The sequence below is a fragment of the Ailuropoda melanoleuca genome, chromosome 5, assembly GCF_002007445.2.
Source record: "Ailuropoda melanoleuca isolate Jingjing chromosome 5, ASM200744v2, whole genome shotgun sequence".
NCBI lineage: Eukaryota > Metazoa > Chordata > Mammalia > Carnivora > Ursidae > Ailuropoda > Ailuropoda melanoleuca.
In genome coordinates this window covers 70961864-70978307 of record NC_048222.1, presented here as the reverse complement: position 1 = coordinate 70978307, position 16444 = coordinate 70961864, and the positions used below count along the sequence as shown (strand labels likewise).

General features: G+C 40.4%; 2 protein-coding genes across 4 annotated transcripts in view; both read left to right on the top strand.

Moving 5' to 3' along the window:
- Positions 1-339: 339 nt before the first annotated feature.
- NOP10 (NOP10 ribonucleoprotein) lies at positions 340-1180 on the top strand. The gene is made up of 2 exons (XM_002930305.4): positions 340-495; positions 801-1180. The coding sequence occupies exons 1-2, from the start codon at positions 442-444 to the stop codon at positions 939-941; spliced, it is 195 nt and encodes a 64-aa protein (XP_002930351.1). The 5' UTR covers positions 340-441; the 3' UTR covers positions 942-1180.
- A 4384-nt stretch (positions 1181-5564) lies between these two features.
- SLC12A6 (solute carrier family 12 member 6) overlaps positions 5565-16444 on the top strand; it is a 92288-nt gene continuing 81408 nt past the window's right edge. Inside the window, exon 1 of one of the 3 annotated variants that reach the window (XR_004625738.1) lies at positions 5565-7053. Coding sequence is in view for 2 of the 3 variants with exons in the window: in XM_034661217.1 (XP_034517108.1) it covers positions 6783-7053 (271 nt within the window). In the remaining variant the exon portion in view is untranslated. The remainder of the gene's footprint in view (positions 7054-16444) is intronic. The other 2 variants (XM_034661217.1, XM_034661218.1) reach the window with 2 other exon arrangements.

The following is a 16444-nucleotide window of genomic DNA, read 5'->3' as shown; positions in this document are numbered from 1 at the left end:
TTATACCCTAAGGTAAAGGGGCTGTGAATCCTGGAGACTTTGTTTCTCCAGGCACTAGAAACCCACTGCCTGTGAAATGGGTGTGCGTCTCGAGATAAAGACAGGATTCTATTCACCAATGTTCAACTCGTATCCATTCCTACCCCCCTCTAACTCCTAGCAGTGTCTTGCACACAGTGGGCACACTCCACGTGTCTCTCAACGCCTGCAAAGTTGCAACTGGAAGCCAACGCCTGCAAGGTTGCAACTGGGTTGCAACTGGGCCAAATCCTGCACTAGTTCGCCCCCTTCTGGCCAGCTAGAGAGAGAGGCCTAAATGGACTACATTTCCCGGCAGGCCTTGAGAGAGACTTCCGGCTTTACCGGAAGGAAGTTGACAAACACGTGAGACCAACAGTTAGAGCTGCGGACGAAATTGGAATTTCTGACTTCGGTGTGGTCATGTTTCTCCAGTATTACCTCAACGAGCAGGGAGACCGGGTCTATACGCTGAAGGTGAGGAAAGAAAACAAAAACAACGGGTTGTAAATGGTCATGGCGAGAAGCATAGGTGGGAGAAGCGGTTGAGACCCGCCACCGAATTCCCTAGGTGGGTGAGGGGAACTAGAAAGCCCAGAAGCCGCGAGTGTGGGAGGAGTGTATGACTTGTTGATCTGACCGTCGCGTGTCCTGTCTTCCTGTTCACCTTTTTTCGCGCAGCCTTCTCCCCATCCCAGCCTCTGTCTCCCTGATGACGCCAGTGATTGAGTTTTCCCACCGCTCCTGTACTGAAATTATGTCTGTCTCTCTTCCTCGAGCAGAAGCTTGACCCTATGGGCCAGCAGACCTGCTCGGCGCATCCCGCTCGGTTCTCCCCAGACGACAAATACTCTCGACACCGAATCACCGTCAAGAAACGTTTCAAGGTGCTCATGACCCAGCAGCCGCGCCCTGTCCTCTGAGGGTCCCTTAACGTCGTGTCTCTTCTGCTGCCCCTCAGAGACTTTCCGAAACCCGGCTCTTCAAACTGTGAGCCTTGAAGCCTTCTTACCGCCCTTGCTCTTTGGAATCCGATTTCATCGTTACCCTCGATCGTGCTTGTGTGAAGCAGTCATGGTAGCATCCGTCTTAGCGGAACAAGTTTGAATCTTCTTTCCATGTTTTGAATCACTGCTAGGTGATTAAAATGATTTGAAAAAGCTCTTATTGTATGTTGTGGGGGAAAAGGAGGGGTTTAAAAACAAAAAAGAGGGAGATGAGAAGGAAGAGCACCCCAGCGGTACAACAAAGAGTACTTGGAAGAAAAACTTAAGTCAGTGCTGTAGCAGTAATGCTATGCGTGATAGGGTGTTGGGGAACGGGAAGAATGGTTGAGACTCTTCCACAACTGCCGCCATTCACTGAAAAATACCCTTGTTCTCATTTAAGTAATTTGCCCCTTGAAATGACGTTTTGACTCAAAATAGAGGAGTTGCTTGGAAAATAGCAGCTATATTGTAGAGGGAGTGCAGTGAATTGGAAGTCAGGAAAGCAGGATTTTCCCCTCTGCATAACTTTGAGAAAGTCACTTACCCAGTTTAGTCTCATTTTTCTCATCATTTCTAAGCCTTCTTCCAACTTGAAATTTGGTAGGGTACAGTGGTGGATGTCAATATATCTACACTGTGTTGCAAAGAGAACTGTTGTGATTACAAATGCCTTGATATGAATATACTCCCCCTGAAAATATTCCCAGGTTTTTACTTCTCTCCATCAAGGAATTGTCTTCTCACATACACCTAACTTTATATTCTCCTTGGCAGCCAGCTGCTTTGTGGAACTCTACACGAATCTCAATTTAGAATATGAGGTATGAGAGATTCAACCACGGATTTTGCTGTTTTTTAAGCTATTGTTGGGGTTAATTAAAACACAAAAACCCTGGGAAATTTCTTAGGACAGTTCATAGTAGAGGGATGATGAGGCAAAATGCTGTATATAAGCTTTAAAGAAATGCTAGCTTGCTTCTTCCTCTCTTTGCAAAGTTAATCAACTCATTATTTTCCAATCTTCCGTTTGTGGCTTTTGACATTGGATTTGAATGTTTGCCTCATGCCACTGATTTAAAAATTGCTTTATGGAGATTGTGTTCTTATTATACAATCTTTTTCTTTTTTTAAGATTTTATTTATTTGACAGAGAAACAGGGAACACAAGCAGGGGGAGCAGGAGAGGGAGAAGCAGGGGGAGCAGGAGAGGAAGAAGCAGGCCCTCCACTGAGCAGGGAGCCTGATGCGGGGATCGACCCTAGGACCCCGGGATCATGACCTGAGCCGAAGGCAGACGCTTAACCACACTGAGCCTCCCAGGTGCCCTATACAAACTTTTTTGACTGCATCAAGATTCTAGACTCTAGAAGCAGATGTAACTTAAATCAGCGTAAGTTTAATTTATCAGCACGGTCCTGGAAAGGGATAGATAATGTTTCTCTTAGACTCTGACTATCTCAGCAGAAAAGCTGAGGATAGTGGCTAACTGCTGAAAAAAAAACCTCTCTCATCCTGGGTGATAATTAATAGAAGACAGATGATCTTTGAATCACTTAACTTATGGCCATGGTAAAATGAAATAGTTGTTTCCTGGCAAGCAATTTTTAATTTCTTAGCCTGTTGACTTTACAGGGATTTTTAAGTGTTACCCTATCTTATTAAGGGGGTCATGATGGAAGAAATTTTAACTCTGCAATAACTAGGAAAAGGATCTGCTATGGAAGCTTCTTAAACACCAAAGTCAGTAAACGAACTCTGCTAGCAATGTTTTGTAATGTTGACTGTAATTTTGTCTTTATAAGTAACCCACTACCTGCCCCTGCCCCTGCCAAAAAGGATTACTGTTGTTCCATGCTACTTACCTGCTGTGTAAACAGAAATGAAAAGACTTTGATCTGAAACTATTCCTAATTGAAATAGAGGAGAAAAGGTAGACTGCTTTAAAATATACCAAGGACTTTTTCCTTAAAAGGTTCTCTGGATATTAACATTTTCTGAGAGACGCTCAGAAACCGAAGAAAAGTTTTAAGAGGTGTAGTATATTGGTATTAGGTAATATATGTAAGTGAATGAAAATACACTGTGATATAAAACAAAATTGGATGTTGTAGAAATCCACCATTTCCCTATAAATATGAGAAAGTCTGTGAGAGCAGTTGGGGCTGGCTGAGCCCAGCAGGGTCAGCTGTGGAGAGTGCAGGAGCCTTTGCCACCTGGAGCTGGCCTGGCCCCTCTGTGACCGCGAGTTGGGTGGCTCTGCTGTGCGCCATCACCTCTAAAACATGCATCCTGACTTATCTCCACACTTGCACACTGAAGAATGCAAAGTCTTGATAAACTTGCTTCAGGAATGTCACAAACACTACAGCATTCTGCAAATTTTTTTTAAATATTTATTTATTTATTTATTTATTTATTTATTTATTTATTTATTTATTTGACAGACCACAAGCAGGGGGAGTGGCAGACAGAGGGAGAGGGAGAAGTAGGCTCCCTGCTGAGCAAGGGGCTCAATCCCAGGATCCTGGGATCACGACCTGAGGTGAAGGCAAGATGGTTTTGTGTTTTTTTTTTTTTAAAGATTTTATTTGTTTATTTGACAGAGACAGCCAACGAGAGGGGGAACACAAGCAGGGGGAGTGGGAGAGGAAGAAGCAGGATCCCAGTGGAAGAGCCTGATGTGGGGCTCGAGCCCAGAATGCTGGGATCACGCCCTGAGCCGAAGGCAGACGCTTAACGACTGCGCCACCCAGGCGCCCCTGAAGGCAAGATGTTTAACCGACTGAGCTACCCAGGTTCCCCTGCATTCTGAAATTTTTTGGTCATTGCAGTGACCTCAGTTGGGTGATGAGAAAATGCTCAAAGAATGAGTACATGGAAAAGAAGACCAAAAGCAGGGAGCATGACAATGTAATGCAAAAAAGAGTTTTTAATCCTGTGGAGAAATCTGAAAAATAAATTACAGGCATATACCTCATTAAAAAAAAAAAGTCTGAGATTTGAATGACCAGCCAGCCTGCCTGAGAAAAACATTAATACCTCAGGAAGTGAATTTCTTGCCTCCTCAGGAAGCTATGAGCCAGAGTTGTTAATCGTAGGCTTTAAAGAGAAAGAATCAAACTTTAAGGAGGTTTACATTTTATCTTATTTTTAAAAAAGATTTTATTTATTTATTTGTGACAGACAAACAGCGAGAGAGAGCACAAGCTGGGAGAAGTAGGCTCCCCGCTGAGAGTGAGCCCGACATAGGGCTCTATCCCAGCATCCCGCCCCCCACTTCACGACCTGAGCTGAAGACAGGCACTTAATGGACTGAGCCACCCAGGTGCCCCAGGAAGTTCACAGTTTAAATGGGAATTTATTTCTCATTTTGTTACCTGGACCTTTCTTGTTTTGTGTTTTTGTTTTGTTTTTTGCACATTTCAGTCCTTATTTACATACTATATATCTCAAAAAAGTTTATTTTTTATTTTATTAAAAAGTTTTTTTTATATTTTAAATTTTTTATTACTGGATCTTTTTAACCAGACTTTGGATTTTCGTGTCATTTGATAAAAGAGAATTTCCTGGCTCAGGTTTTCAATACAGTTCTGATCTATTGCTAAGGGTGATGTGTAAACATTTACGCTTGTGAGGTGTAAGGACCCAGGCAGAACCTGGAAAAACTAGGAAAGCTATAGGAAATAACTTTCAAACAAAACATTGACAAGTCGAAATTTATTGAACGCTTCTGTTCGTATATTAAATAAACATGCTAAGAAAAATATAATGGTGGCAGTAGTAGGAAAAACACTGGCGATAGAGTAAAAAAGTACCTCATTGTTTTCTCCAGGTCTAAAGTAAAAGACATTTTCTTTAATAGAACCTCCAGTCTAACTAGAAAGTGAAAATAGCATTTTTCTCCAGCCTCATTGAGGTATCATTGACCAAATTGTATATATTTAAGGTGTACAGCATGACGAGCTGATAAATGCATACGTGGTAAAAGACATTTTAAGAACAGGAAAAAGAAAAACTTAGCACAAAATGTATATAATTTGAGAATATGGTGCTTTAAAAACAGACATCTGCTTAAAAATTTCAGTAAGGGTCATACCTACCGAGGTTTGTGATTTTTTAAAGAAATTATGAACGGTATTTTCAGAGACGCTTTTATTAAAAAGAGATGGTTTTTGAGGTTCTGAGGGCAAGAGGCATCGTCTGCTCCCCGAACGCCTCCAGAGTGAGTCTGTGCAATACAGCGGGACCCAGAAGGAAAAGGGTTTGTTTTCTCCAGTGCGCGCAGCTCAGGCCCCAACACTCAGCTACAATTCCCATCTTCCTCCGGGCCTCCCACGTTCGGCTCCTCAGGCCCGCGGCGACCCCGGCAGCGCATGCGCGCAGCCGTTTCCGTCACCTTGCAGACTGCAGAGGCTGGGCGGGGCTCCTTGGCGCTCGCGGGACGGTACCGCCCTCCGACCGCTCCCCCAGGCTTCTCTTCGGACCGTTAACCTCGAATGAGGAACGAGCTGAGAGGAAAGGGAGGGGCTGCGGCGGCGCGGGCACAGCCCGCCGGGCCCGGGGCCGGGGGCGGCGAGGTCACGTAACGGCTGCTCTGGCGTCTGCCCGGGGAGGGGGCGCCCTCCCCGGCAGCCGGAGCCCTCCTGCGCGCGCCGCGGCTCCGAAACAGTTACCGGCTCGTAAACAACAGCTGCGCGCGCATCCGCATCAGCTGGCGCCGGGATCCCGCACCTGCGACCTCCTCCTCCCCTCATTCCCGCCGCCTCCTCCTACTCAGCCCGGGCCAGGCTGCCAGGCCATCTCCTCTCTTGCTAGGACCCGAAGGAAGAAGGCGAGGGGCTGACCTGCGCCGCGGCCCTGGTGGGGGAGAAAGCGTCCTCCGGCAAAGGGGTGGCCCGTCCTGTCACACGCACGAGCAACCCAGCGAGCCGGCCGTGGGCTCGACGGACTAGCAACAACCTGCCACGACCCTGACTGAGCTGCAGTCCGAGGGGTCTTGATCCGCTCGCTAGCCGGCGCCTCCCAGATCCTAGGGACCGTTCTGCCAGAAGAGCTGGTGGGCCACCCCCGCAGACCTCTTGGAGACGCGAATCCGCTCTGCCCCTGCATCCTCTGCTCACCCTTTTCATTCTCCTCTATCCAGAAGCGTGGGGTATTTTTCCCGTTATGCATGCGCATCTCTCCCACCAGACCCAAGTGGATTATTGGCCTCCAAAACATCGGGTGGCTCTACACACACCTCCCAGCCAGACCTGTGGGGTATTCACCTGATACACAACAGGTGGCCGGGTGTACACCGTTTCGCAATCTGATCTGTGCTATATTTTCCCGATAAGGGTGGGCCTGCGCGCACTTTGCTGAACTAGAACCGTGGGACATTTACCAGATAAAAGGCTTAACTACCTCGGCGGAAACCTGGGGGTCGAGGGGAGAAAGGCTTCACCTGCTTCTCTGAGACCATGGCACTGAGCCCGCAGCCCTGGACCAGGGGAGACAGCTAGATAACTCTTCTTTCTGAAGGAACGAAGTTACACGAGATTGGCATCGTTTTGTCTTTTTTCTTTTTCTTAAATATTTACTGGTAGTGCACTTTCTAGGATAGTCTGAATTCTGAGTAGGACTCTCATTTGGGACTTTTTGTGTGGTGTAAATCAAGGTTATTGAAGGTTTTTTAAAAAGTCTTTTCTGTTTTTGCAATCAAAAGTAGCTAGCGTAGGAGGAAGGATTTTGTGGGGTTTTCCTTTTTTCTTTGTTCTTATAAAGGAAAAGAGAATAATGCATCCTCCAGAAACCACCACCAAGATGGCTTCAGTCCGGTTCATGGTGACACCAACGAAGATCGATGACATTCCAGGCTTGTCAGATACCAGCCCGGACCTCAGCTCCCGATCCAGTTCCCGAGTAAGGTTTAGCTCACGGGAAAGTGTGCCTGAAACAAGCCGTAGTGAGCCTATGAGTGAGATGTCTGGAGCCACCACTTCACTAGCGACTGTGGCACTGGATCCAGCTAGTGACCGGACTTCTAACCCCCGGGACGTTCCTGAGGGTAAGTGGAAACACAGATGACAGGATGCATTCGTACTGGCTTATTTATCTGGTTGATGGTCTCCTGGGAAATCACTTTTCCATTATAGAGTAATCATCATGAACCGAGGAACCCTTTGGAATAATGGTTAGCACAATGACTGTCTGCAGTAATACTTCGGCATGTGGGAAGGAAAGTAGATTTATATTTTGACTTCTTCATTTTTGCCTCCTTGGAATTGAAATGAGTGGTTTTGGTTAAGGGTGAATATCAAAGAATTTAATAGTTTTTCAGCACAGAGAATCCTAAATTGTGAAATTTAGTGGAGAGCTAGTTTGGGGCTCTATTACAGTCTGCTTTTAAGGCTCGTTACCAGCAGTAGTTATTGGTTGTATCTTAGTTACTGGCTTTCCTACAAAGACTTCAGATATTGTATCACAAAATTCTTTGTAGAAATGTATATTTTAGAGAGACAGTGGTTCAAAAAGCTAAGCTCAGGGTGAGGCTGGTGGATCTATTGCGCTATCCTGTCGAATGGAGAAATTCTAAAGAGGCTTTTAGGGCCTGGTTCCCATATAATTTTGTAAAGAGGCTTTTAGGGCCTAATTTCTACAAAATTTTTTCACTTTGAACTTTAGATGGGATGTATTGAGTCCCTGTACTCAGGAAGTAGTAGTACACAAGCCACTTTTGACTTACTTCACCACCATGGGCCTTCAGCTGCCTAAACTAATTTGTGTTAGCTGATTTGGAAGTTTTTACTGCATTTAGTGGGAAGAGGTGGATGGAAGAGAGAAGTGAGATAAAATGGAAAGGTCATAACGTTTTTCAGACTACGGGGTAGAAAAGTTTGAGAATTGCTGTACTGCTTTATATGTTTAGTTTTGTGCTAAATTCTGACGTAGATATGTCAAGTAATGAAAATTTCTCTTAAGAATCTTAAAGACTCTTAAAATGGTATTCTACCCAAATTTGAAAACCATAGCTTCAGCTACTGACTCAACATTTTCCGGTGTCAGGAAATATTGTTCCTCTTAAAGGGTGCAGGAAACCAGAATGATTTTAGTTCCTTATTTCGGTTTGTGTTTTTGAATGTTTGGAAACAAGGTAGATTTGGTAAAGTTTGTAGTCCTCAAATTCACTTATCCTTGACTAATTTATTTTATGGAGATATGGACTTAACTATTTACAACTTTTTTTTTTTAACTATTTACAACTTCTTGACAAACTTTATACCATGTACCATGGTATTAAAGTTACATCATGGAATAAAAATAATTTATCATTTTCTCTTCCTCCAAATTCTAAACTGTAGTTTTAGTTTATATCCATTGTACTATATTTAGTTGTAAAAATACCAAGTAAAGACTCTAACAGTGTTAATTTTTTTTTATTGCTGTAATTGTCATTAGACAATTTATAGCTGAATGTTGTTAGACTTGTGACTTACATGTTATGGAACTGTACTTTTATTCTGTTTAAAAAGTGTACTTGAGTAACGTGTTAGCTTTGTGGAACAGGATCCTGATACGGGCTGCTGTCCTTATCTTATTTACAAGCATTCTTTACAGTAGAGTGGTGTCATTTTACATGATAGGGGTAAAACTGGGACATGTCAAGGTGAAATCTATGTTGTCTAGGTGTCTGCCTTCCGCTCAGGGCGTGGTTCCGGCGTTATGGGATCGAGCCCCACATCAGGCTCCTCTGCTAAGAGCCTGCTTCTTCCTCTCCCACTCCCCCTGCTTGTGTTCCCTCTCTCGCTGGCTGTCTCTATCTCTGTCAAATAAATAAATAAAATCTTAAAAAAAAAAAACACCACTTTAAAAAAACAAAAACAAAAAAAAAACTTGGCTCTCTTTCTATCTAACATACTCCTTAATGTTTAAATACTCTGGTACCAAATGAAAGAGAAATCAATAGTCCACCCATTAGATTGCAATTTCCACTGTATTCTCAGGAAACTAGTTCCCTATTTTACTAATGACCTATTTTTTTCTCTTTCTATTTTCTTAAAAAAAATTCTTATGACAACTATAATCCTATGATGTATTTTCCCCACTATCAGAGGGACTGGTCAAAAATACAATTATTTCGTCCTTGGCTTCATAAGCTGTGGATACCCTTGTTAGACTTAGGTATAGATCTTTACAGAATGCTGTTGTCAAGAAAATCAAGGACATAGTGATCTACATTTGTCTCTGGGCTAGCATTATTATAGGAAAACAACACTGTGTTTTCTGCAATTGATTCTGTCCTTAAGCTCATACTGTATTTCAAAATTGTGTTTGCTATTTTAATATTTAGAGTTCTGTGATTTTTTGGCCTTTTATACATCCTTCTGTGGTTGTGACATTGGTATGATTATCTCTCCTTTCGCCACAGTTCCCATGCCTCCCACATTTCTTCCACATTGAAGCTTCCCATCTTAGATTTCTTTTCTTGTCATACGCTTTTTACTCATATTACATTGCACAACTGGGGTGGGGGGGTGTGAAACAGGAAGTTTTAAATACTCATTTCTATCTGTTTTAATTTTTTCTACTGTTGGCCTTTTGAGTAGATAATTATCTTTCTGTTATCAAAGTATTTTTTTAAAGATTTTATTTATTTATTAGAGAGAGAGAGCACACAAGCAGGGAGAGCAGCAGGCAGAGGGAGAGAAGCAGACTTCCTGCTGAGCAAGGAGCCGGATGCGGGGCTCCATCCCAGTTCTCTGGGATCATGGCCTGAGCTGAAGGCACACGCTTAACTAACTGAGCCGCCAAGCGCTCCGTTATCAAAGTATTTATAATTGTCCTTTCATTTCATCAAGGTTCCCTTAGAATTGATGGGACTGTGCAGTTGGTAAATAAATACAATCTTAGACTGTATTTGATTATCCATGAACAGTGCCTTAAAGATACCAGAAAGGTTGAGAGTGGGTACCTTTGGGGAGCTACGAAAATAGAGTGAAGGGTGGGAACTTCCCTTTACTTAAACAATTCAGAAGGGCATGTACAATTTTTTATATTGAGGGTATATCACTTTTATAATACAAATGTTACGAGGCATAATATGTTAGGGGACCTCAGATGATCAAGAATTGAATTCTGAAAAGAAAAAAGAAATTGACTTCTGGTGAAACTCCCTTTTAAAAAATGAGGAAACTAAGGCTCATAGTGATGGTTACAGAGTGGCAAAGCCAAGACTGAAGTACAGGCCTCCTGACTTACATCCAGTGCTTTCCATTATTTCATTTTGTCTCTGCCATAATAGCATTTTTTACTTTTGCCTCATAACCATCAGGTTATCTTAAATGATTATTGAAATAATAATTCCGGAAAAAGGGCAGGGAACATATTTTTATATGTCTTACACAGTATCTAATACATTTCATCCTTTTACAATTTAACACGTGCTACCTGAGGCTCTGATATGTGTGAGGCACTCCAGCAGGAATTACAGGAAATCTGTAGATGAGGTAGTCTCTGCCTTTGAAGAGCTTGTGGTCTGGTGGTGAAAATGACAAGAACACTTCATCCATTCCTTCGCCAAACATTTACTAAACACTTATTAGGGGTCAGGCCCTGTTCTGGGTGTTAAGGATGCAGGACCAAGAGAAAGAATCCAATGACTATTCTACAGAAAGTTATGATCTAATAGAGAAAACAAATGTTCTTATAAATTACAATGCTGTGTGATAAATGCAACAATAAAGATGCAGCAAAATACAAAAAAAGGAAAATACAGCACATTGTAGAATAATATGATAGAAAGATACAGCAAAGGAAAATGATGAACTGAGGTAAAAGTAGAGACACTTAGAGACTGGAGGACTTGGTGGGGATGTAGAAGGTTTAAAGATTGTGGTCAGATAGTTGGATGTTGGAATTAATGGTTTTAGAGGTGGGGCAGTTCCAGTGTTAACATAATCTAGTATGCAACCTTGGGAGTGGGTTTTTGAAGTGGAGTAAAAGTAGAAGCTTTAAGTCAAGGAGCTCTAAATATATCAACGTCGAGGGTGGCTGTTACCAAGTTTTTATTGGGGGGTGTTAGGTGGTAGAGATGAAAAAATAACTTAGGTAAATCCCCCCTTCAAAGAGTCACCTTCTCTCTGAAACTTTTTCTGATTCAACCCCACACCCAGAAAATAGATCAGTTCTTTATAGCCCTATATCCCTTATACAGACTATTACTGTAGCACCTATTTCACTTAATTTTGTTGTTTTTATTTATATGTTATCTTTCTCAATTAGGCAATAAGATTTTCAGGGACAGGTACACAAAGTTGTCTTTGTATCATCAACACCTAGGATAGTGTGTGATGCCGCATAAAATTTGCACTCCATGAAATACATATTGAGTTGAAGATCTAGACTAAAAAAGATGGAAATGTAAACAAAAATTAAAAGCATTCTTAGATAAAAGCAAATGAAATGTACCCAATAGAGCAGCGATGCTTCATCTAGCTGCATTTTGGAATGATCTAGAGATCTTTTTAGAAAATACCTCTGCCCCTTATCCAGGGATTCCGATTTAATTGCATCAGTAGTTTTAAAAAGCTTTTCAGCTTATTCTAAACTGAAAGCCAGAGTTGAAGACCATAGCCCCAAATGAAAGAGTAATTAATGCTGTACGTATGGGAAGAGCTTTCCCACCTGACTGGGATTTCACCAAGTGGATAGGCACATCAGGCTTTCCTTAAATGTTAGTAGGTCTAATGGAATAGAATAGTTATCTGCCCTTGGAGCCATTACATTACACTTGTGTTTAGCCTATTTGGCTGATCTACCAATTCTATGTGTTACTGGTAGGTCTCATAAATGGCTCTTATGCTAAGGTTAAATCAGAATGATGATTAAGCAACTTGGAAAGCTATCTAGTTTGTTTTTTTTTTTTTTCATAAGAGCATGTTTCAAAGTACCAAGTACTTATCTATACTTCTGCAAAAAACTTCTAAATTTTTGCCCCAAACCAAAATAAGTGAATTACATTGTTTTGCCAATCGAAGGTGACTATTACCCTTCTTTTAACTGTATCTTTCATATTATAGTTAACCCTAGAACAACACAGGGATTAGGGGTGCCAGCCCCCATACAATAGAACATTTGAATGTCGTTTTTTACTCCCCCAAACCTTAACTGCTAGTAGCCTACTGTTGACTGGAAGCCCTACCAATAATATAAAGTCAATTAACATTTTTGTATGTATTATATACTGTATTCTTATAATAAAGAAAGCTAGAGAAAAGAAAATGTTATTGAGAAATCATAAGAGCGGTGCCTCAGTGTCTCCATCCATTAAACATCTGCCTTCGGTTCCATTCCAGGACCCCGGAATCATGACCTGAGCCGACAGGCAGATGCTTAACCGACAGAACCACCCAGGCACCCATCAAGCTTTTTTTTAATATCCAGGAATAATACTTATTTTCACAACTGGGTAATTTATATCTAAGATACATGTAAAAAATTTACTTAGTTGATTTATTTTTTTATAGTTTAGCAGTGTGCTAATTTCCAAATAAAATTCTAAGAATTATTAGGATATAGAAAACATTCTTCCCTTGAGAGGTTAATTCTTTCCTTTCCTGAAAAATCATATTTTGATATTTTTTCATTTTAAAGATTTTATTTATTTGTCGGGGAGAGGGAGAGAGAGAGCACACACACAAGCAGGCAGAGGGCAGGCAGAGGGAGAAGCAGGCTCCCCACTGAGCAAGGAGCCCAATGAGGGACTCAGTCCCAGGACCCTGGGGTCATGACCTGAGCCCAAGGCAGGTGCTTAACTGACTGAGCCACCTACAGGTTCCAGATATTTTTTCATTAAAAAAAAAAAAAAATCATTTTCTTAGGAGCTATGATGGGATTTCTCATCCAGGAGAAAATTGAAACTGATAAGGTTAAGTAACCTACTCAAGGTCATACAAGTAATAAACTGAAAAATAGTGATTTAAACCCAGGTGTGTATGATTTTAATATTGGTATTCCTGTTATTATATTTCCTCTATTATATTAACATTGGTTGGCTCTGTTGAAGCATTTAGTAAGAAGCAAAGGTAGAGTAGAAGAAGCATAAAAGAAATGCAATTTTTATGTTCAGTGTACATTTTTGCAGCTTTTTGCCTGGCATTGGGGGAACGAAAGGAAACAGTTTATTGTTTTTGTTTTTTAAAAAAAAAGGTAGTAAAATGACATGTTTCCTGAATAATTTTAAGGTTCTATGTTCCTGAAAGGAAATCTGGTCTAAAAATATGTATTTCAGTGTCTTTCTTTTAAAGTTTTTATTTTTAAGTAATCTCTGCCCCCAGCGTGGGGCTGGAACCCACAACCCTGAGATGAAGAAATGCACGCTCCACCGATTGAGCCAGTCAAGGTGCCCCTCTTTCAGTGTCTTTTAAATAAATGGTCTGCAAATACCCAGGGCAGTTTAGTAATGCTGATTTTTACAGTTTTTGATTTAATACAGTTATCTCTCATAAAGTTAATGAATATTCACATTTGACCCAAGTTTCAGTAGATCTGTTTGTTTTGGGTTTTTTGGGTGTTTAGTTTTGTTCTGTTTTAGTAGTCTCTATATCTCTACCCCCAACATGGGGCCTAGAACTCACAATCCTGAAATCAAGAATTGCATGTTATACTGACTGAGCCAGCCGGGCACCCCACAGGAGATCTATTTCAAAATGGAGTTTTGTGGCAAGAGAGGAAAGAAGCAATAACTTATTTAAAACAACAACAAAAACACTTGTTCTCTGAGGTGAAATTAACAAGAAAATCTTGTTTTGAATTGTGTTTTCATTTTCCTTTATTTACTTTTTAGAAATACATCTTAAGTTTTGACCGTGTGTTGCAGTTTCATTTTCTATGCACTGTTTGTAGTGTTGATTAGAAGCCTATCTAGCAAGTATTTCATAATAAAGAATGAAATGGCATACATCAGAAATGAAATTCTGAGTTACTGAGTAGTCCATGTACGTAGTGCCAGTGCTGTTTTTGGTTGGTGATCTAGGCTGTAATGACATTAGACTAATGAAAAAGATGGGCAGCCTTATGTAGGGAGTTGTAATGTTGTAGAAAAGGAAAGAGTGGAAGCTGAGGACTCTTGAGTGCACAGAGGCTTTTGATAATGCCTTCTTTGATATCTGGGTCAGCAGCCGAAATGGGTGATATAGCTATCAAATTAGCTAGCCATCAACTATCCTTCTACTACGTTCTTTCCCTTAGTGAAGACTCACAGCTTCAGTCCCTTGAAGAAGTGACGAGGCAAGGTAGTAGTGTGTTGTGCTATAAAGATTCCGTCTATGCTTACACTATATTGTACATACAGTCCTGGTTTAAGGTTGCCTTTTATTTTATAGTGAAGTAGATAATAATGATTGTGAGCTCCTCGAGGGCAGGAACAAGTGCCTTGTTCTCCATTGTATTCCTATTTCCTGGCACATAGTGGGCATTCATATATGTATTGAAAAATGCATGATTTCTTCTCAGTAAAGCATGAGATTTTCCTGATGTTTTGATTTGGAGAAGTCTTTGTCTTCCTTGCAATACAATATATTGAATCCATCAGACAGTAAGGTCTTTTATGTATATATTATCTTTCAGTTGTTAGTCCCAAAATATGTTATATAATCATCACTGATGCCATTTTATAAAAATCAATTTTCATAGATAATTTTTTATAATCTGAGATTTAGGAGTTTTAAATTCTTACTATCCATGATAGTTGGTCTTCACCAAAGTAATTGATTAACTCATTAATTTCTTTCTATAATCATCCACATAATAAGGCATAATTTAGAATTTGTGATCATTTTGATATCTTAAACTACTATTTACTGTCCAGTGTCTGAAGGAGAAAAAGGGTTTGCTGATATGCTAAATAAGGAAAATATATACATTTTCTGCTTAAGAATGAGAGTCAGTATACTTTTACAGCTATAGCTCTAAATTTAAGTAACGAACTGCTTATTCTCTGCCAGTAAAAGGTTTACAACATTCTGTAACACAGCCATTTGGAGTGTAATACGTAAATGGTGCTGGTCCATGACCTGTTCACTTACCTGTCTGTGAGGAGATAAGCTCAGAATTTGAAAGTTTTTAAAAACTTGCATAGCAGTTTGATAGAGCAATTTTATGTCAAATCTGGTAATAAAAATTAGAACTTGTGTTTTGTATATTTTTCGTTTTTCTAGTATTTCATATGAATTGTGAATATAAAGAAAAATAGTCCTATACCAGAGATAATTTGCAAAGCACTGTTCTTTCGAATGTTTGCCTAACCTTCTGAATGATACCACATGAGGTATTGTCTCCCTACCAATGGTCCTGTGAAGCCTGAGTAATTGAATGGGGGTCGGGGAGTGGTTTAGTCCTTCAGCCAAGTCTGATATTTTCCTTAAGAATCCCTGCTCTAACACATGACGTCTTTCCTCTCTTAACATTTGAAGATAAGAAGTTAAAAATTTTTGGAAGTTCTGGGGCGCCTGGGTGGCGCAGTCATTAAGCGTCTGCCTTCGGCTCAGGGCGTGATCCCGGCGTTCTGGGATTGAGCCCCACATCAGTCTTCTCTGGTAGGAGCCTGCTTCTTCCTCTCCCACTCCCCCTGCTTGTGTTCCCTCTCTCTCTGGCTGTCTCTCTCTGTCAAATAAATAAATAAAATCTTTAAAAAACAAAAAACAAAACAAAAATAAAAAAATAAAAATTTTTGGAAGTTCTGTACTTTTTTAGAAGTTGTATAATTCAGACATTTTAAAGACATTGTGTAATTCAGATCTTTTTCCTGTCAAACAACATCTCTTAATAAGATGAATTATTACAGATTTGTTGTTAGATTTATAGAAGAAAGAGTATGAAGGGTTTACAACTGAAAATAAAACATAACCTTTGTTGCCCAAAGTTTATCATAAATTTACCTTGGTCAAGAAAATTAAAGTATAATGTAGTTTTCTACTTACATTTAGTTGCTGGCTGGCGGTTACAATGACACAATGAGAATGTCTATCCTAAATATTTTGAAGTAATAACTTGCTACAGTAGAAGCAACTGCTTGGGAAAAAAATAGAAAAAGCAACTGCTTGGAAGTGATTACACTTTTTTTTTTTTTTTTACTATTTCTTATAAAAATACCGTTTGTAATAAACCAAATACTGTAAGCACAAAACTATTAATTGGCTACAATTTTAAAGGTTCTTTCAAGTGTGGTTGGATCTTAATAGTAGATAAAGTACTCTGAATGGTATCTTCAAACTCAAGAGTTAGGAGAGATTCATAAGATTTGAATCTGTTTCCAAATCAGAATCCATTGTTCTTTGCATACCGCTCCCACCAAATTTGTGTGTGTGTGTGTGTGTGTGTGTATGAGAGAGAGACAGAATTCTATGAAAAGGTGTAGACAGATAAGTATGTTGTGTGTATGTCATGGAAGCTAGTCTGCT